At 47.8% G+C, this 22129-nt stretch overlaps 2 protein-coding genes across 2 annotated transcripts; one reads left to right on the top strand and one right to left on the bottom strand.

Annotated features, from left to right (window-relative positions):
- Window positions 1-7387: 7387 nt before the first annotated feature.
- Window positions 7388-13238, top strand: FCER1A (Fc epsilon receptor Ia). The gene is made up of 5 exons (XM_019433338.2): window positions 7388-7535; window positions 8130-8150; window positions 9184-9438; window positions 11181-11438; window positions 12879-13238. Exons 1-5 carry the CDS (start codon window positions 7478-7480, stop codon window positions 13076-13078), a joined length of 792 nt encoding a protein of 263 aa, XP_019288883.1. The 5' UTR covers window positions 7388-7477; the 3' UTR covers window positions 13079-13238.
- A 4683-nt stretch (window positions 13239-17921) lies between these two features.
- LOC109257197 (olfactory receptor 10J4-like) lies at window positions 17922-20171 on the bottom strand. The gene is given in 3 exon segments (XM_053908896.1): window positions 17922-18653; window positions 18686-18869; window positions 18872-20171. Coding segments are annotated over 3 exon segments (1023 nt in total). The 5' UTR covers window positions 19011-20171; the 3' UTR covers window positions 17922-17953.
- Between the last annotated feature and the right edge of the window lie 1958 nt (window positions 20172-22129).

The raw sequence follows: 22129 nt of genomic DNA on the forward strand, positions 1-22129 counted from the left end.
CTGGCAGCAAATTCATTGCCATCTTTTCTGGACCTTTATAACGTTCACGTCATTTTTCACCTTTTCTATATTTTATAATTTTTTGTGATATAATTTCTTGTTCTAAATCGTCACTCCGATATCTAATATCGTATTCATAATCTTCTATTCAGTTTTTTAAGGAGGGTCCAAACTGCGGAAGTTACGGGCATCTGAAGCCAGACCCACCTCTCGTACACACAGAAAGTCTTAACCTACAGGAGACATAAAACCGAACAACTTTATGATAAGAAAACACACCCGTGATGAGTGTGCCAGCCCCCACGCAGGTGGAGAGGAGGGGGCGGCGGGTGAGGCAATGACCCGGAAGCTTGGTTGCTGGGGGTCTGATTCGGTCACACGGTGCATGATTGAAGGATGCTGCTCCAGGAAGAGAAGGGACTCACCTTCTCTCGGCATACACGGGTTTTTCCCCTAGACCACCCAGCATATAGGAAGAAATGTAAAAAAAGAAATCTTTGCATTTATTTGTCAAACAGATTCAAGGCGCAAATAATGATAAAAGGGCTGGTTGGACATTCTGAAGTCGTGCAGAAACGGGGCAATTCTTTCTTCCGCACGAGGCCATTCTGGGTGCTGTGGGGTGTTTGGTGCCTCCTGAGAGCGAACAATGTGTGTTGTAGACATTGCTGCAGCCAGCAATATGCAACCGCTTGCACGCACACACTCAGACACACACGTGCTCGTGCACATGCACACAGACACGTGTTCATGCACGCATGCACATGCTCATACATACTTGTGCACACACTCAAAACGTGCTCACACACGCACACACATGCTCGTGCACACACGTGCTCACGCATGCATGCACATACTCATACATGCTTGTGCACACACAAACACATGCTCGCACACGCACACACATATACCTGCTTATATACTCACACACATGTTCGCACACACATGCACACACTCAGACATGTGCTCACGCACACACATCCTTGTGCACACACACACACACTCAGACACACATGCTCGTGCACACACACATGCTGTCACACACACTCAGACACACACGTACTCACACACTCAGACACACGTGCTCATGCACAGACACACATACTCACACACACATGCTCGCACACACGCACTCAGACACACACGTGCTTGCGTGCAAACGCACACGCACATGCTCGCACACATACTCAGACACACGTGCTCACGCACGCATGCACATGCTTATACATACTTGTGCACTCAAAACATGCTCATGCACATGAACACACACATATGCTCGTGCACACACGTGCTCGTGCATGCATGCACATGCTCACGCACACACACACATACTCACATATACTTGTGTATACACTCACACACATGTTCGCACACACACGCACATACTCAGACACACATGCTCGTGCACACACACATGTTCTCACACACAGGCACACACGTGCTCGTGCACAGACACACACACTCACAGACACATGCTCGCACACACTCAGACACTCGTGCACACGCACACACACACATGCTCATACATACTTGTGCACACACTCACAAACACATGTTCACACACACACATGCTCACACAGACACGTGCTCGCGCACGCACACACACACTCAGACACATATACTTGTGTATACACACGCATGTTCACACACACATGCACATACACACGTGCTTATGCACACACGTGCTCGCACACACTAAGACACACGTGCTCACGGACACACATGCTTGTGCACACACTCAGACACACCTGGCCGCGCACACACACACACACGGTCGCGCACACATGCACACACACACACACACACTCTCTCTCGCACATACACACATACCCATTTCCTGACGGCCTGCGGCAGGGATGACACACTCAGGGAGTATGACCTGAGAGGTGCAGACGACTCCCTCTGTCCTCAGTTTTCAACCCCGACCCGTACCCATCATCACCCCCAGAAACACTGGTCACAGTACTGTCTGGTGGGTCCTGAAAGATTAGGGCTGCAGAAGTTACCTATTAAAATGCAAATATCCTTGGCTGAGCTAAGACCTCTTGTCCTTATCTGCTAACAGCCTGCAGGGTTTCCTTTAAGAGAAGGCTGTTTCCATTTTTTAACTGTGTAATTCTGTAAGGAAGCATGACATAAACTGGCCCACACTACACTTGACTCGAGGGCTGACTGCAAGAGGGGTTTCTCTGTCTGCAAGCACGCCTGGGAAGGGGCCGGGACCCCCAGCGAGCAACCGCCCCGAGCTCCCACACCCACTCTGAGAGGGAGGCGCGGTCTGCTTCCCCGTGCACACCTGGCCTGGGCACGCAGACTGCGTCCTTGGACCCAGTGTTGCCCCCTGGACCCACCAGTGGTCTTTCGAGCTCTTTGCCCAAGAACACATGAGAGGGTCTATCTCCGTTCTTCACAAGTCCAAAGGCTCCTTGCTCAATACTCACACAATAAATCACACCTACGGCTTTCCTTTCTGCCAACGTCTCTCTAAACCTTTCGCGACATCAATTCAGTGAACACTCACAGCAACAGGTGTCAGCACTGCCTCCATTTTCCCAGATATGAGGCTGAGGCACAGAGACGCCGAGCAATTTGACAGGGGTCACATGTCATAAGTGGTCTGAGCTGAGAATCAAACCCCAGAGCCTGTTCAGAGCGGCACTCTCTCATCAGTCTTACACGTAATCTCTGTAAAATATGTGTGGACAATAATTTATTTTTACACTTTATGTTTTAAAATTTAATGCAATAGTCTAACATATTATACAATTTTTTTTTTAACACCACCATGCCCTCTGAGAATCTTCCTTAACAGGCGAATAATTCTGTTCTCCCCATTCGGAAGGAAAACTCGGGTCACTTCAACTGATCTGCATTTGTTGGAAGGCAGGAAGGCAAGTCTGAGGGCCTCTGGGTCTCTGAGCTGGAACCCAGCATTTATAAGGTGAAGTTCATGGTCAGTTTGCCTGAGCACACGTCGTGGCTCAGACTGCTTCCCAACTACAGGATGCCGCCGAGATGCCTCATCTGGAGAGTGAGTGGCTGGTTACGCATCTCAAAGACAGGCCGCGTGGTACCCCAGATACCCACAGGGCACGTCACGCTCAGGCAGTGGTCCAGCCCTAAGAAATGTTAGGAGACTGATTCAAGGGCTTTCTCTCTGTATTTTATGGTGTTAGGGGACACCCAAGAGATGTAACACTAGTTAGGAAGCCTTTGCCCAGTCGACCGAATGTTTACGACTAGGAGCATGACCGTGCACCTGAGCCAGGTCCTTCGACCGCTGGCAGCCTTTAACTGGATATCTGGTAGGACTCACCTATAAACAGTCTATAGGATATTAGCTCTTGCCGTATCACTATATAAAATCCGAATACTATGATCACCTTTGAATTAGAGCAAGAGCATATTCTATCAAAATCAGGTACTAGAAATATATTTCGTGGCTGGTCTCCACTCAAATCCATGTTTCTGTGAAAAATCCCACTGAGTGTCCCTTCCATGTCAGAAAGCAGTTCGTCTCAGTCTTCTAAAGACGGAAGGAAAAGATCATCTTTGAGATTATTTTCTGAAGTCTTATTTTTCTTTTCTTGGGGGAAAAAAAACCCCTCTGTCCACACGCAAAATTGTGGCTTCCATAAGCCCTGTCCCCATCTCCTTTTCAGTGGTATTCGCTTCGGGAGTCCTGAGAGCTTCCATTTATTTCTTCTGGATCTACCCAAAGCAAGGAACTGTTCAGGTCAAGACAAGAATTAAAAAAAAAAAAGTGGTAACACCACTGCCTTTATTGTGAAAATCCGTCAGGCGGCCAGCACTGTTATTGAATCTGCTTTCCTGAACAGACTCCCGTCCTGGTGGCAAAGAGAGCTGATGACCTCCTGGCCTTAAGAATCTAGATTAAAAGGTACGACTCTCTCTCTCTTCTCTCCAGGCACATCTATGAAATATACATAATAAATATGTGACCATGCCAACAGCACTGTGTGACTACGGATGGAGAAGTCATCCCGTGAAGCCAAGAACAGAAACTGTAGAACAGGAGATTGGACCGGATCAGTGATTTCCCATTTGTGGGTTACAGATCCCTGGGAATCCAAATAATTTTGTGCGGGGCCCATGAATCCACGTGTACTTTGAGCACACTGCGTAGACTGGATCGACAGACATCATATGGAAGTGGTCGTGAGCCCAGGCTCTTTAGCAAGACTGCCCAGTTTCAAATCTTAATTCTTCCACTTAGCAGCTGCATGACTAGACAAATCACCCACCTTCCCTGTGTTTTCGTTTCCTCATTTTTTAACCACATAAAGTTGGTGGGAGCAAAACAGATGAGACCTGTTGTGTGCTTAGCCCTGTACCTAGTCCTCGGGGAGAGATCGGTGTTTTTACCAAGTGCATTCACACCACAGGCAGACAGCTATTTTGCTCTTTCATCATTTCACATTCCCATGTCACATGGACCTTGCCTTGTGCTGGAGAACACAGAGAAGAAAAAGCCAACAAATTAGCCCTCTGTCTGCTTCCCAATTTTGGAGAAGGGCACAAAAACCCAGAGACCCGATGGGCCGACCCTTCCTCTGCTACCATGTCCCAAATCATAAAAGTCCCCATCGAAAGCCTTTCACTCTGGATCCAGCTGCAGAGATGAACCCCAGCTCAACGGCCCCGTCGTTCACGCGTGGCTATTGGCCTTTCCCTTCTCCACTGCTCCCAAGTGAAATAAATACAAACTGAGGTTTCCAAGAACCAACAATAGGTCACAATATGGGATACAGATGCTGTCTAGGAATACCCAGATTGTAAGGCTTGTGGGAAGAAATGAGATTAAGACCCAGTCTACTGATGTCAGTGAGCATACTTGCTCAGGCGGGACATACAAGGAAATAACAGCACATCCCAGCCAGAGACCGGATGTCAAATTTAGGGGACTTCGTTTTTAGGTAAGGGAAAGGATTGTGGAATTCAACTGGTGTATCAACCCATTATTCCAGGGTGGAGAGGAGCTACTGCCTTATCTTAGTGTTGATCTGTTCCTTTGGGTACCCGTGGTTGTATACCACGGGGATGATTTATTCTTCCTGATGTTGATGCTGCTGGTTTTGTTGTTCCTTTTGTTTTTGTCTCAGGGCTGGATGGACAGGGTGGTTTTTGAAGCTCTCATGAACTGCTTTTGCTGAATCTGCAAACCGTTCGCTCTCACTACTGCCAAAACACTACCTTCATTTCAACAGCAGACACGAATCAAAAGTTTCAGGAGGCACACCAAATGGAAGTGGTCTCTCTCACCCCCAAAGCTTGTACTCACCCCCCCCCCCCACCCAATTCAAGAAGGAGGTGTTTGGACAGGGTAGAGTCTCAGGAGGAAGCTTTCAAACAGACTGTGTGAGTCACAGGAAAGTGTCTCCGAAGGGCAATGTCATGGTCAGATCAGTGTCCTAGGAAAAAGCACTATCTCATAAGTGCCCTGGACAAACTCTCAACAGCGTGATAAAGTAGATCTCTCTCTCTGCCAGGACCTTGCCAGTCAAATGTTGCTCTGACGGCACCATAAAAACAGCTTCGTCCCCATTTCTTTCACCTCCTCCCCACCCCCACTGAACACCTTTTTGTGTTCAAGTCTTTCCTTATCATGCTCACTTCATCATGATTATGAAGATGAATGAGCTTGCTTTATGTAAATAAACTATGCCACCTATCAAACAAAGGAGGGTGACCATTTGCCTTAGTCCAGTTAAATGCAGGTTTCTCTTAAAAGTCTTTAAAAATGTTTAATATTTATTTATTTTTGAGAGGGAGAGAGAGCGCGAGCAGAGGAGGAACAAAGAGAGAAGGCGACACAGAATCCAATGCAGGCTCCAGGCTCTGAGCTGTCAGCACAGAGCCCAACGAGGGGCTCGAACCCACGAGCTGTGAGATCATGACCTGAGCTAAAGTCGGATGCTTAACGGACTAAGCCACCCCGGCTCCCTTTAAAAGTCTTTAATAATGGTACTAAAGAAGGAGAAGACCTACTTATGGAGCCTCTTTTACATACTAGACACTGGGTGATGCACTTCACGTGTTTATCAACTTATTACACCTCACAATAAAGCTGTGACCTTGAGGCCGTTATTGTCCCTATATTATAGGTAAACCTTAATGACAAATACTAGGAGTATTTGAATTCAGATCTTTAAACCCAAACAATCTGCCTTTTTTCAAAATGACTTGCTGTTTTCTTTAAAGATCTGTCACTAAGCCACCACGTGGCCTAAAACCAGTCACCAGCCTCCCTTATCTGGAAATTTCTATGTATGAATCTTTGTAGCCCCAAATTCTCTAATGCCATAGAAGCTAGACGTTTTGGTTAGGTCTGCCTGCGGAGGATCTTTATGGTTGATTCGGGAGACTTACTCCAACAGTCTGTAAAGAAAAGCATGGTGGGACAGAAAGTTAGCAAGGTGGGCCTAGCTAACTTCATACTCTCCCGCCTGCTTCAGAGTTTCGGCAAGGACCTAATAGAATAAATACTGCATGTAAATAAAATAAAATATAAAATAAAATAAAATAAAATAAAATAAAATAAAATAAAATAATAAAATAAAATAAATAGAATAAAAGAGTAAAATAGAATAAAATAAAATAATAAAATAAAATAAAATAAAATAAATAGAATAAAATAGAGTAAAATAGGATAAAATAATAAAATAAAACAAAATAAAATAAAATAAATAGAATAAAATAGAGTAAAATAGAATAAAATAAAATAAAATAAAATAAAATAAAATAAAATAAAGTAAAATAAAATAAAATTCACCCTGTGAATGTCAAAGACGACGGACATTTGTGGAGCTATCATCTCCAGCATCCGTCAACAATACCAAGTACTGCGAGAAGGCAAGCATCTCTTGCCTAGAGCTAAAACACAGAGTAATTGGTCGAAGGGGTCCCGGGGGGAAGAGAGCTGGTATGGGCTGAAAGGGGAAAGGGTGGTCATGCTGGAAGATTAGAAACATAAAAATGGATAGACGCTGGAAAAGAAAATAAATTCTAGAACAGACCCTGGAAGCTATGGTCTCACATCTGTCATCCTGTGTTGTGAGCCCCATCAAGACCCAGTAGAAGAGGCGTCTCTGAAAACAGCCCCGGTTTGGCTGCTCAGAGAGTGGATCCTCAGGGAATCGGATGAAAACGGGAGGATTGGCGGGCTCGTGGACCAGCAGGAAATTAGGTAACAAGAGTGATGGTGGCTCCAGAGAACCACGACCGAATGTCAGCAATTTCTGGCCCCAGTAAGGGAGTGTGCTAGGAGGCAAATATGAAATTGCCCAATTAGGTGCTACTCTGAATATTATCTCCAGAGAAGAAAGCAAACCCAGGCGCAGCTGATGAGTTAACCAGATATGATACAGAAAACATTTCCTTCTCCTTTCTGGCTTTAAGTCTATTTTAAGGCGTTAGGTCTCTCCCGTCGAGTCGGCATTTGGGAGCCAGGGAGGCGATGTCGGTTTTCCTGGGAGGCCCTGCTCTGCTGTGGACAGCACTGCTGCTCCTCCTCTGTAAGTAGAGGCTCGGCGGCCCCTCCTGGAGGGGCCGACGTGGGTCTGGGTAGCGGCCGGGGTAGGAACGTTGGCAGTTTTCGTGGTGAACTTTTCTGGGCTCTGTGCAAACCACAGGGCATCTCCCGGGGACTCTGTAGTGGACACAAGCTGGGAGCAGAGCAAATTGGGCTGAGCAGGACCTAAGGGGGAGCCAGCCAGAAGCCCGTTCTTGCAGTCATTCTGGCATCTCCCAGAGGGCAAGGGAGGGAGGGCAGAGGAAAGAGAGAAGCTCTTTCTCTCCCTGGGTCAGATTCCTGAGAAGATGGCTGACCCCTTAAAACTCCATGGATGTTGGGGGCGCCTAGGTGGCTCAGTCGGTTAAGTGTCCAACTCTTGATTTCTGCTCAGGTCAGGATCTCACGGTTCATGGGATCGAGCCCTGCGTTGGGCTCTACGCTGACAGCACGGAGCCTGCTTATTCTCTCTCTCTCTCTCTAAATAAACAAACAAACTCCAAGGATGTAGACCTCATCACCACCCCCAGATCCCCATCCTCGGGAGTCCCAGAAGACTGGGCAGAGACACTAACTTGTCCTCTCTGAACTTTTGCAGATCCAGATGGCATGTCAGCAGGTGAGTGAGTCCTTGCTCCGTCAGTCTCACCGTGGCTGGGCACACTCCCCCCTACACTGTTTCCCATCACCCCACCACCTCTGCTTTCTAATGATTAGGCATCTGTCCCTCCCTGACCAACCTGAGCCCCACTCCCTCCCCGCCTGCCTTCTTTCCCCCGTTCAACACCTGCTCACATACCACCCCATTGTCTCGAGGCACCCCACCCCTTTCTATGCCAACAACCATGTCAGCGGAACATCTAAATGCCCCACCCCTGCCCAGCCTGCCCCACCCCTGCCCAGGCACTGCCACACAACCTCATTCAATACTTGCATCATCATCATGGTTAGTATTGCCGCCATTTTATAACTGAGGGCTTTGCCTGATTAAGTGCTTGCTGGGGGTCGCGCAGCTGACCAAGGGCCAGCTTCTAACAGAATCCCCTGGGGTCCAAGTCCAGTTCTGTTTCTGTACCTCATCGCCACTGGCCGCTTCCCAGGCTTTGGTCAAATTTGTACCACATCTCTTTGTTCCAGAAAACCTATTAAGACTGATTCTCCCGGTGCTTCTCACTTCCTTCCAGAATTGATGTGGATTTTTCACTCCATATCCACTCGCAGTTAAATAGTCATAAAAATTTAGAACTGGGAGAGACTGTTTCAGCTAGTCTAACACATTTATTCATCCATTATTCACACGTTCATCCACTCAGCAAATATTTAATGAACATGTCCTCTGTACCAGCCATTGTGCTGAGCTAGGGCTGAACAGGATAGACATCGTCTCTGCCTGACCAGAGGCTGTAGTCCTCGCTGACAGATACTGGCATGGAAATCAGGAGGACTGAAGTGGTTACCCTATGTTGAACTCGTGTCCCGTCTTTCCCCCTAGTTTGGGACTCCCTGGGGCCACAACACTGTTTCCTCCTTCCTGTTTCTTATTAGTGGCCGTACAAGGGTAGACTGACCACTAACTGTCTATTGCCATATCTGTACTTTGGAGCCCTTTTCACTCCCTCTATATCTCTTCCCACAATTTGATCTTCTCAAAGACACCCGGGAACCTACAGTGTCCTTGAATCCACCATGGACTCCCATATTGAAAGAAGACAATGTGACTCTTACATGTAAAGAGAACAGTTCTCTTGAACTCAACTCTACTGTGTGGTACCACAACAAGACCAAGTTGGGAGTGACAACTTTAACTTTGGACATCGTGAAAGCCCAAACCAAAAATAGTGGGGAATACAGGTGTCGGAACAAAGGATCCATCCTGAGTAAACCTGTGTCCTTGAAAGTCTTCAGTGGTAAGTTCCAGGACTATGGAAAGATAGAGTCCCCCATGTGAGGAATGGCCCATCCGGAGATGGGGAGAGATCAAGTTATTCCGGGGCTTGGTGCACTGGGGTGGGACTCAGGGTCTCTGTCTCAAGACCTGCCTGTCTCCTTCCACTACTCCTGCGTGGCCCCACCTCCTTTCGGGGTTCTGGCCATCTCCCATCTCCCAGTGGGATCCTTCCAGTCTACCTCACCCCTCTTTTCCTGCTTGGGGCAGATGTATATGATATGCTCACACGGCATGTTGGATATGTGAACACTGCAAGGAGCTGAATATCTGAAATGGGATCAAAAGGTCAAATTTGGTCAACCGTTTCCACGAGCCATGACCTGGATATCAGGTTGCTCTCTTAGTTTTGAAAGACATCCACATTGGGGCGCCTGGGTGGCGCAGTCGGTTAGGCGTCCGACTTCAGCCAGGTCACGATCTCGCGGTCCGTGAGTTCGAGCCCCGCGTCAGGCTCTGGGTTGATGGCTCGGAGCCTGGAGCCTGTTTCCGATTCTGTGTCTCCCTCTCTCTCTGACCCTCCCCCGTTCATGCTCTGTCTCTCTCTGTCCCAAAAATAAATAAAAAACGTTGAAAAAAATTTAAAAAAAAAAAAAAAAAAAAAGAAAGACATCCACATAGATCCCTCACGACTTCCACTTTTACTAAAGAACAAATGTTATGTTTGCCCCAATTTCACGACTGCTATTGCCAACCACTAGGACAGCACGTTCAGGCACATGCGGGCTAGTTAGTAAATGCTGGATGAACCAAAGAATGACTTCATTTAAATGGCTAGGTCATGGATATATTTGGCTTTACATTTTTTAATGCAAACATACTTTAAAGGATAAGCCTACTTTATGTCTTTCTCTTGAGTGAAAAGAGGTGTGGTGACATCCCTATGCATATTCCAGACACAAACGAAAGGAGCAGGGGATAGCTTCTTTATTTCCTTGGAGTGGATTCTAGAAAATCCTTAAGGATCACTACTAAATAAACTGTGCCCTGCACAGCCTAGCCAGATCTTTGTTCCAAATTCTCCCTCGGTGAATGCCTGTCAATTCTCACGGTGACATTCGCCATACGACCCAACTCTTAGACTTTACAGACTCCTCGTTAACAAGTATTCGTTGAGTACCTACCAATTCTGAAGTAATTGTGTTAGGCACTGGGGATATAATGTAAGGATCAGACATGGTCCCTGGCCTCCTGCAGTATGGAGCCAAATGAGGAAGAGGATATTAAGTGAGTAACTACACACATAATTAACATGGGCATGCATGTGCTGGGGAACTTTCAGAGCCAACTATGATTGACGGTAGAACTAGGGAGCCCCTAAGAGACGGGAGGATGAAAGAGACCTGCCCCTAGGCGAGGACTCCCTGGACAGAATAGTCTTATTACCCCGTAGTGACCAGAACTGGCGTCTACAGAGCTGTAGGGAATACTGGCATTCGAGCCTTCCGTGGACAGGCTCAGCAGAGATGTCCGAGTGGTTTCATGGCCCCAGACTCCCTTTTCAGGAGGCGAGAGGATTCATCAGTATAGAGGACAGACTCGAAGCGTGATTTTGTTTTTCCTTTTTCTTGCCCTTCTGAGCCAAGAAACGGGTTAATGATAAAACGTGGTTCCTGACGCAGACTCTACATGACTGCTATTTTTTCTGTCTCTCTGTGTCTATCCATCCATTTGCCGTTAAATAACGTAACGACCCCTCTTCAGAGTGGCTGCTCATTCAGGCCTCTACTGAGGTGGTGCTGGAGGGTGAGTCCTTCCTCATCAGGTGCCACAGTTGGAGGAATTTGAATGTCAAAAGAGTGACCTACTACAGGAATGGCAAGTTCCTCCGGTTCTGGTACGACAACTACAACATCACCATTAACAATGCCACAGAAACAGACAGCGGCACCTACTACTGCACGGGCTGGATTTCGAAGCAAAATCACACCTCTAACTTCCTCAACATCGTTGTGAGAAAAGGTGAGATGGTAAAGAAGGAGGGGAGCCCACGGCAGGGGAAGGGAGAGGGAGGACACCCGAGCCTGAAGTGGCTGCAGCATGCAGAATGGGACAGCCGGGGCACCTTGTCCAGCCCACAGGCCTGCAGGGAGGAGGCCCGGGGTGGGCAGCACATCTCTCAGTCTCTGGTGGAATTAGCATGAAGACTAAATGAGGGGATATTTGTGAAACGGATGTCTAGCCTGTTAATAAGCACCACCCAAGCATAACGGATCGTGATCAATGGTTCAATCCCAGAGTCCTCTGTGGCTCCCGGGGAGAACACTTCTAGTTATCAAATTGAAAGGGAGGCTCAGTGTTGGAGGAATGCAGGTGGTGTAGAGCTTGAAGACGCCACACTTGGGGAGGAGGGCTGGGGACGGAGACCCACACACCAGTGGGCTGTGTGACTGGGTGGTGAGGAGACAGAGCCTCATGAGGAGACCCCGGCAGGTGCACTGCCTCTAGGGCCAAATACGAAGATGCTCTTTCCAAACTCTAAAAAGAGAGGGAGCCTTTGGACTACCTGCCCTGCAAGGAGGAAATTCGACCTTTTGCTCGGCAGACGTGGCTCATACTAATGCCTAAAAAAGCATGGGACCAGAAGCCAGAATTGAGCTTTAATGTCAATATTCTGTTAACCAGCCTGAGACCTAAGTGCTATTTAATTGTCATTGGCCTTCTGTTATCCTTATCTGTAAAATAAAGGGCTTGGTCTAGATGTCCCTTGAGGAACTTTAAAAATACCGACGTTTGCATCTCATCTCTTGAGATTCTGATTTAATTGGTTTGGAGGACTGAGCATCAGTATTTTTAAAAGCCCTTTCAGGTAACGGTCTTGTGCAGCCAGTGCTGAGAGCCACGGGTCTAGGTGATCTCTACGGGATTTCTGGCTGTAATATTCTGGAGCTCTATAATTCTAGGATCATCACAAAAATCAGTATCTTGTAACCAGAATAACAAGAGAGGGAAATTGGAAGGCAGCTTAAAGAGGCTCTGGCCCAGTGTCTTCATTTCCCCCAACGGGCACGCGGTAAATGATGAACGATTCAGAAATGAGGCACTGGTGAACCTCCACCCTCCCCAGCCTCGCCATCTCCTTTCCACCCTCAAGTCAGACGTGGGCCACTGCACCTGTGAGCCCCAATAAAGAGATCGCCTTTCCTGTGACCTTCCCCACTGGGCACACTGGCTAGAGGAGCTACAGGCTGGGGCTTGAGGGAAGGTCTCAGGAGTCCTGGGGCTCCAGGAAGCATAGGCAGAGGAACCCAAGTCCATGAGTGTTGCCCTCGGGTCCCAGCCAGCATATCATGCTAGCGCTGGAAGACAGAGGACCGTTCCCGGTTCCTCTCTCAGGGAGGATGAAGCCCTGAGCCCCATTTTTCGATTCCTCATATGACGTATGTTTCCTGTTGCATCCAGATTCCCCTCCGGAGCACCAAAGCAAATACCACTGGCTACAATTTGTGATCCCATCGTTGGTGGTGCTTCTGTTTGCTGTGGACACGGGGCTGTTTATCTCGACCCAGCAGCAGCTGACCCTGCTCTTGAAGATTAAGACGACCAGGAGGAGCAGGAACCTTATGGACCCACGTCCCAAGCCAGACGCCAAAAAGAACTGATGTTGCTGCTTGGGAAACATTTGCAACGGCAACCTCTTTCTGGCATCAGCGATTGCTTCTCCGTGGTCAAACACAGCTCGCAACGCACACGGGAGCGTCTGGACGCAAGGCTTTACAGACCTGCTTCATTAAACCAGCTGAAACTGCTTACATGGCATGTGACAGCAAGGGCTCAATAAACATCACTTAAACAAACGAAAGAATGAATATATTCATTTATTAGCGTCTGTAAGAGAGAAGTCCAACTTGAACAAAAGGGGTATGAAACCAGGTAACATGTCTAAGTATTTGAGGCTTGCTAGTTTCTTTTTTTGTTTCTAGAGGCAAGAACCATACAGTCCCAGATGAGGAAGGCTTTCTCCCGACTATCGTAAATCTGGACCAGGCCTATGAGGACCTGGGAGCGTGCCAGTGAGATCACTCACTTTTCTGCTCCCACTTCGACTTACCCTTTTTGAGCTTCTAGCTCTTGGATTTCCCTGAAGCTGGGGCCATCCTGAGCCTTAGGACCCTGGGGATGAGTCTCAGTCTGAGATTTCCCTGTGATTGTTTCTCTCTCTGCTATCTCCCAAAGTCGTGAAAACCCTCTTATAGCACCTGAACTTGGAGAAATTCCAGCAAATAGGAATCACCGGAACTCTCAGCTCTGAAAAACAGCCCAGGACTGAGAAAGATCTCAGGCAAAGACCCAACATTCGCTCTCCCGCCCCCACACCACCTTTGCCGCGGACACACTTATCCTGGGTGCCAGGAGGAGGCATTAGGGAAGAGAGGTAACATATATTAGCAGTACTGACCGTGAGCTCACAACAGTCAATGAGAGATCAGAGCACCTGTTAACTTTACTATATTTTAGAACAATTACTAACATCAGGAGGAAGTGAATCTGGTGGGGGTGGGGGGATGGTTCACAAACACGCATGAGATTGACAAGTCCCATTTTCTCCAAAAGATGTTTTTGGACCATGAAGCAGAGAGAACTATTGGCGTTTTTTGGTTTTTTCTTTTTCTAAATACAGGTATCTGGGATGAACCTCCTTAATACCACTTCTACTTTTCTCCCCCAAATCATTTCAGACACGTAAGAAATGACCAGATTCCCACTGAACAGCTTAGGCACTTGGCTTCGTGTCAACGGGCCTTATGAGTTTCCTGCAACAGAAAGAGGAAAAACAGGAAAACTCCCCACGGGAGGACCCTTGGTATTGTCCCAGACACTTCCCTTGCCTTTAAGAAAAGACAAGATCCATTTTAGGCTACAGCCTTGAGACCATGGTCTTGCCACCACCTTCACAGACAACTTCTTCCGTCACAGTGTCCTACACACAGCTTCGTACACATCAGACGGAAGAGCAAGTGACTTACTCCTCTGAGGATCTGAGGCCAAATGACCCAGAGTTAAGAGCTGAGGGATATTTCACATGCGTAGAAAGTCCAGGCTTGATCAGCTTGAGACACAACTTCTGAGGCATTTTCTAGATTCTGGAGGATCACAATTCACCTTCACCTCCCCTTTTGTCCCCACCCGAGTTTGCAAGAGCTCTGCTTAGAGCACATACCTGGACGTTCAAGCCGCCATGAACTAGCCGTGTGACTAGAGCAAGCCGCCTGCCCATCTCTAAGATTCCATTCCTTCTTTGCAAAAAGAGGGGGTTTGGACTAGGTGGCTTCTAAGCTCCCTTGAGCCCAGACGTTCTGTCCTCCGTTACTCGGAAGCCTATTTCCCATGTGGTGACTACACAGGCTCGAAGGCTCAGAACGCATCCCCAAGAAGCTCTTAGTGTGAATGTTTCCTTCATCCTCCACACATGGTCTTCACTGTACTCTTCCATGGACGTGAATTTCAGGTTTGTCTGAGAATCATGTCTACCATTCATTTCTTCCTATTTCCTTCTTCTTCATACATCTCTTGTTCCGTAAGAAATGTGGTTAGGGCTTAAATATTTAGTGGGGCTCCAAAATATGGCATTTAAAAGAATGTTTTGGGGGCATCTAGGTGGCTCGGTCGGTTAAGTGTCCAACATCAGCCCAGGTCATGATCTCACCGTTCACGAGTTTGAGCCCCGCGCTGAGCTCTGTGCTGACAGCTCGGAGCCTGGAGCCCGCTTCGGATTCTGTGTCTCCCTCTCTCTCTCTGCCCACCCCCCCTCCCCCAGCTCATGCAATCTCTCTCAAAACTAGATAAAAACATTAAAAAAATAAAAAATAAAAGGACGTTTTTATTTCTATATACATAAAATACTTTGTCTATGCCAGAGAGGGAGCATGTATATCTTACAGGTGATTAAAATGGAAATAATCCACTCCCCTTCACTCTTAGGGCCTCCTCTGCTACCTCCAGTCTCTTACCAAATTGGTCGAAGCCAGTTCATAGAGCAAATTTTCTCTCCCATAGTTGCTATTCCAAATCGGCTGCCACAAATCATGAATCCTCAATAGAGATTGGTTTTTTGAAAATCAAGTCAGTTAACTCCCTACTGGTGGCCAAGGAAAGACATATTCCCTTGATCACCTCAAGCATGGAAACTCAGACAAAAGACCCACCTCATCAGTATGCTGGGGAACCGAGTGCTTGAAGACAGAGCCTGCTCCTTCTCTCTTCTCACGAAATGGGAAGTAGGACAACAGGATCATCTCCTTGAACCCAGAGATGGGAGCTTTATGTTGAGAAGGCCAGAGGCACCTGCCAGCCTGGGTCCCTAGATAACCTCAGAGAACAGTGCTGTCTTCCTATGTTAAGCTGTCGGCCCTGCTCTGGGCAGTTACTTACCAAGTCCAAATCCCATTTGCTGTTTCATCAATCTCCATGGCATCCCCGTCCCAAAACTTCTACCTAAAAATGTGCCCAGAATCATGGGCAAGTTGACTTGTCCATATCACTTAGAGCATCCACACTCTTTCCCTTCCTGAAAACTGGAATGATATAGCCTCACGTTTAGCCTTTCCTGTATTTGAAATTTTAAAAATACCACCGAGAGTGGTCAGCAATCTCACTGCAAGGTAATCGAAAGGGGATTCAAAGCTGCCATGCAACTGAAAATTGCTGAGGATAAAGGAATAACTTCTTGTGGATTCTGAGAAAAGTTCACATTTAAATTTTTTTCACCAGTTTCCAACCAACCAAATTGAGCCACAAGTAAGTATAGTTCAATTAATAGGGTGAAATTATTTTTTTAATTAAAATATAGAAGCCATTGGCCTCCTGCCTTCACTAGAATATATCAAGGCTAAAAATCTGGGCTCTCTGCTTGCCAAGGACTGTCCTAGAAATGGGAAGCTAAACTGTTGCAGATTAGGATCCTCAGAAAACAGATTCTGATGAGCACAACCGGATGGTTCAGTCGGATGAGCGTCCAGCTTCGGCTCAGGTCATGGCCTCGCAGTTCAGGAGTTCCAGCCCCGAGTCAGGCTCTGTACTGACAGCTCAGAGCATGAAGCCTGCTTCGGATCCTGTTGTCTCCCTCTCTCTCTGCCCCTCCCCTGCTCATACTCTCTCGCTCTCAAAAATAAACATAAAAAAAAAAAAAAAAAGGAAGAAAGAAAAAGAAAACAGACTCTGAAACTGATTGAAATGTAACAGGTGTCCCAGAGAGTGCCCTCGGCATCAACACCCGTGTGAGAGTGAAGGCAGCGGACCCTGGCAGGGGGAGTAGCTGAAATGTGATGTACGTCAAACCGGCTCACAGATGAGAGCCTTGGAGCCGGGAGGGCCCTTTTTAATCATCTTAGCTGGAGGGACGGGGGCCAGTCTTTACAGCCGGAAGTAGGCAAGTCTTTGCGGCCGGTCTGCCCTGGCAGAAGGTGTGAGACTGTGGAGAAAGTAGCTCTTCACCAAGAGCAATTTCCGAAGAGCCACTCAACTGACCTCTATTGCCTCAGAGCCTCCCAGCAGCTGGGGGAACAGATGTGTGGGGCCCAAAGGTAAGCAATCCAGGTAGGGTAGCACAGCATCCACTGAGTACAAGTGACAGAAGAGAGTGAGACCCCGGCCGTCAGATCTCTACCTAATGGCTTTTTATCTGGATTTAAGCAGGATGACTAAGCCAAACATTGTGAAAATAATTTTGACTATCCTCATAGCAAGGCACTGGTGCTATTATGTTTAGAAATCTGGACATGAAGGCAAAGGTGTCTTTGATCTCCAGGCTGACTTCACGTGCTAGCTAGTGTTTTGTGCAAAGTCAGACAGGTTAACTTGACTTGGAGAGCTTGTTCATTTCCACTGCCTTGCCCCACCCTTCATAACCAGCAGACCCCGTGACACTCTCACAAGTGATATTTTGCCCATGTAGGGTCACCCCGTGGGGTGATTCTGGGCATTGCAGGAGCTGTGTCTGGAAGTCAGGGTATGCTCATTCCTTGGCGCAGAAGGCCAGAGTGCACAGAAGGATGAGGGAGAAAGGACCCTGCCTTGCACCAGAGCGCACGTGTTCACCTTCTGTGATGCTCAGACAGGAATGCTGGCTGTAAGTCCGGTTTTAAGTTGGGAGCATCTAAGAAGAAACTTCTCAAGATTAACCTCTGCAGGTTTAGGAGCTTACTGGAAAATTTAAAAAAAAATTTTTTTTTAATGTTTATTTATTTTTGAACAAGAGAGAGACAGAGTGCAAGAGTGCAAGTGTGGGAGGGTCAGAGAGAGTGGCAGATACAGAATCTGAAGCAGGCTCCAGGCTCCGAGCTGTCAGCACAGAGCCCAAAGCGGGGCTCGAACCCGCGAGCCATGAGATCATGACCTGAGCTGAAGTCGGACTCTTAACTGACCGAGCCATCCCAGCATCCTTCTTGATCCCATATTTAAAGGCATTTTTGAAACAGCATTAATATTAATACACATTAAACAAAATCAGTTAAAAGCCTTCCAATAATCTGTCCTTGTTAAGAGGAAAGGGGCTTCTGCCCCACGGCTCTGCGCAGGGCATCCTTGACCTCCTTGTTCCCCAGGCTGTACACGACAGGGCTCAGCAGGGGAGTGAGGACGGTGTAGGCCACAGAGGTGAGTCTGTCCTGCCCCAGGGAACCCTGGGACTTGGGCTTGAGGTAGACGGCGGAGGCACAGCCACAGTGGACGATGACCACTCTGAGGCGGGAGGCGCAGGTGGCAAAGGCCTTCTTCCGGCCCTGGGCGGAGGGGATCTTGAAGATGGTGGAGACGATGAGGACGTAGGAGAAGAAGACCAGGCCCATGGGCAGAATCAGGACACAGATGCTGACGACAAAGTTGATGATCTCGTTGACAGGGGTGTCCACGCAGGCCAGCTTCAGCAGGGGCCTCACGTCACAGAAGAAGTGAAAGATGACAAGGGCGTCCCAGAAGGGCAGGCCAAACACAGATGTTACCTGGACAATGGCCATGCCCAGGCCAGTTCCCAGGGAGCCACTTGCTAACTGGACACAGGCCTCTTGACTCATGACGACTGAATACTGCAGGGGGTTGCAGGTGGTCACGTAGCAGTCATACCCCGTGGCCGTGAGCAGGAAGCAGTTGTTGATGCCGAAGGTGAGACAGAAGAACTGAGTGGCACAGTCTGGGATGGAGATGGCTCGTTGGGGACTGAGGAGACTGGACAGAAATGGGCTGGTGGGGACTCAGGAGGCCGGAAAGCACAGATGATGGCCACAGTGTAGCAGGTCTCAGAGAGGGACAGCATGCTCAGGAAGAAGTACATGGGGGTATGGAGGTGATGGTCCAGACGAATAACAGTCACGATGATGATGATATTGCTGGACAGAGTCAGCAGGTGCAAACTCAGAAAGACGGCAAAGACCAGCCTGTGCGGCCACCCGAGTTCCTTTCAAAGAGGAGCTCGACCACGGCAGTAGAGTTTGGTGTTGGCACTGAGGGAGGTGTGGTTCTGGGCAAAGGACAGGGGTGATGAGCCAACTGTACAAGAGAACAGGCTAACCCAAGGCCTTGGGTAAAAAGTGTGTCCATCTTCTGAGCAAATGCCCTGGACCTCGACGGTCATCAGTGTCAGCTGCGGTCATCGCCTCTATCCACCTCTTCCTGGGCTCCACCCCAGGACCCTGAGATCGGCGGCAGAGTCAGATCCCAGAGGGAAGGCAGAGGCTGAGTACAGAGGAGATCAGTAGAAATAATTTGCCCAGACATCGAAGAGGCAAGTCCAGGTCAGGGAAGAAGTTGGTCCTCAAACACTCTTGGATTTGCTGGGAAGGATCTAGTGAGGACAGTAACCGAGGTAAAAGACAGAACATATCTGAGGCTGATATCCTTTCAACACCTGTCAGAAGACACTGTCACTGCCGAATGGCTCAGAAGAGTCCTGTAATGATTTCTGCTTCTCAGGGTCACTTCACCAAGCCCAGCGCCTAAAATCCCCTGTGATCATGAAAGACTAGAAAAGGGAGCATTTCTACGAGCTGGTCCTCCTGAAAGCCCCACACCACATAACCTCTCAGGCCATGGAAAAGGTTTGATAAGGCACTGCAGGGGTATGGTTTATCTCCTTGAATTTGAGCAGAAAACAGGATGGAACAGATCCGAGGAGATCCTTTCAAGAAGGGGCTTGGTTTTCCCAGTGTGAGAGCAGAGATAAAACTCACCTAATCAGAGAAGGACCACATATTCTATTTTTCCCTTCAATTTTGCATACTTCAAGTTGAGACAGGGATAGAAATGGGCTCATCTCATGTGAGCTCAGAACTGGAGACTGGACAGCGGCAGGTTTAGTCTTGCCTTTCAACCCGTGTCTACTCCCGAAAGAACCCGCCATGGTTATCCGTTACTTCCATTCAGAAAGCTGAGCATCATCCTTTTCCATGCGGAAAACAGTCCTTCCCGAAATGCCGTATTCTGTGTCCCCTCTTCCCTGCGCTTTCTACCAACACCCAGCTTGTGGGCACAATGTCATTCTCCGCAGAGACCTGCAACGGTCTCCCAACCAAGGTCCCTCATTGCATCAACCTCAGTCAAGTTCCAAGCGAGCCCCCTGAATGGTAAAAAATCTGCTGATGGTGTTTGCCCGAAGGAGATGAAAACACTACCTCGAAAAGATTTATGCACCCCTATGTTTACTGCAGCATTATTTAGAACAGCCACATTATGTGAGCAGCTCAAGTGTCCCTCGATAGATGAATGGGTAAAGATGAATGGGTAAAGATGTGGTATATTCATTCCATACACAATGGAATATTACTCGGGCATCAACAAGAATGAAATCTTGCCATCTGCAACAACATGGTTGGATCCAGAGGGTGCAATGCTAAGAGAAATAAGTCAGTCAGAGAAAGACAAACACCGTATGATCTCACTCGTGTGTGGAATTTGAGAAACAAACCAAAAAATCCCAGACTGTTAACTATCGAGAACACACTGCTGGTCACCAGAGGAGGGGTGGGGGGTGGGAGAAACCGGTGGCGGGATGAAGGGTGAAGTCTCCAGGTACATTGATGAGCACTGGGTAATGGATGGAATCGTTGAACCACTACACTGCACAACTGAGACTGATGTAACACTGTAGGTTAACTAGACTGGAAGTAAGATAAAAACTTGGGGGCGCCTGGGTGGCTCAGTCGGTGAAGCGTCCGACTTCGGCTCAGGTCATGATCTTGAGGTCCGTGAGTTCGAGCCCCACGTCGGGCTCTGTGCTGACAGCCTGGAGCCTGGTTCCGATTCTGTGTCTCCTTGTCTCTCTGCCCCTCCCCTGCTCACGCTCTGTCTCTCTCGAAAGCGAATAAACATTACAAAGAATTTTTTAATCGGCTTCAGCCCAGCTTTCAAGGATTTGTAAACAAGCCTGTGATTAACCAGTCTTGATTTTTATAACTCTCATCACTTCCCTTCCAACTGCTCATACAAACTTCATCATGCGCTTTTAACATCTTTCTCGCGGTGCACGGACCAGACCCATGTAGTGCCCCATGTACTATCCCGACATGGGTGTGGACCTGGTAGAATGAGATGTTTAGTTCTGCTTTGCACTCCCATCCCAGAGATGCCCAACATCTTCTTTCTCCCTTAGATCACAGTGGCCCATCCAGCTGCTAGCCGGGAACAGTCTGTAGTGACATCCAAGTTGTGTTCTTGGGTTTTGACGGATAGTTCGGAACCCATCCATCGACAACCACAGATCTTATTATATTTGACCACATACATGGAAATGCATCCAGGTTGTTCTTATAACTCCCTTCCACTTGCCTGGAAAAAGATTTTACTCCTGCCTGTAGCCTAGAATATTTGTTTTCTTCCTCCTCCAGACCATTAATCCGCTCTAAATTACTATCACCTGAAACGACTCTATCCCAGCACCACTATGTGGGTGGACTCCAGAAGAGCCACCAGGAAAGGGGAGCAGGGTGGGAAGGGGAGACGAGAAACACTGGCAAGAAGAGGGCTACTCATCTCGGGTGTAAGAAATGGAGGTGAGGAAGGAAAGAGACAAAAAGGTAGGGAGGGTACAGATGGACAGAAACCTCGAAATTCAGACCCCAGTGGACTTTGGGGTTAATACTCTTTCTTTCTCTCAAATAAATGACAACAAAAAGAGGGAAACAAAGCCTGTCCCTGACCCAATCTTACAGTTTTTCTCCAGGGAAGAGAACTTACTTGTCTTGTTGGGTCTCCAATGTTTTTTTAAGTCTACTGTAAATAATAAAATTTTGTTTTGAATGCAAGCAAAACCATCTCTCCAGGAGTTCAATGTGCTGAGTACGTCACGAAGTGAGTGCTGTGCTAGTATCAGGAACACAAAGATAACCAAGCAAGGGTCCGTGCCCTCACGGAAGTTAGATTTCTGGACAGCCTTTTGTATAGGACCCAAAGAAAGAGCCCTCAAGTCTTACGTCCCTCCTCCTTACATTAGTTCACACATACACATTTCCAAAAGGATAAAAAGCACAAGATTGTCTACGAGAGATCGTGGTCCCCCTTCTACAGATCACCGTTGACTCCGTGATGAACGAATATTACGCTACAATCAACAAGCACCGTCCCAGAGTACAAGGAAGTGAAACTCACCAGCAGCCTGTTTCTCTGGGTCTTCTGAGAGTCACATCCGCCCACTCGGGACACCGAACGCCTGCAACAATACATAT

The sequence above is a fragment of the Panthera pardus genome, unplaced genomic scaffold (genome assembly GCF_024362965.1).
Source record: "Panthera pardus isolate Hobbes unplaced genomic scaffold, ASM2436296v1 HiC_scaffold_21, whole genome shotgun sequence".
NCBI lineage: Eukaryota > Metazoa > Chordata > Mammalia > Carnivora > Felidae > Panthera > Panthera pardus.

Coding starts and splice junctions, on each gene's coding strand:
- FCER1A (XM_019433338.2), top strand. CDS start 7,478: ATGTCGGTTTTCCTGGGAGGCCCTGCTCTGCTGTGGACAGCACTGCTG. Junction 7,536..8,129: donor AGCACTGCTGCTCCTCCTCT/GTAAGTAGAGGC, acceptor GAACTTTTGCAG/ATCCAGATGGCATGTCAGCA. Junction 9,439..11,180: donor GTCCTTGAAAGTCTTCAGTG/GTAAGTTCCAGG, acceptor ACCCCTCTTCAG/AGTGGCTGCTCATTCAGGCC.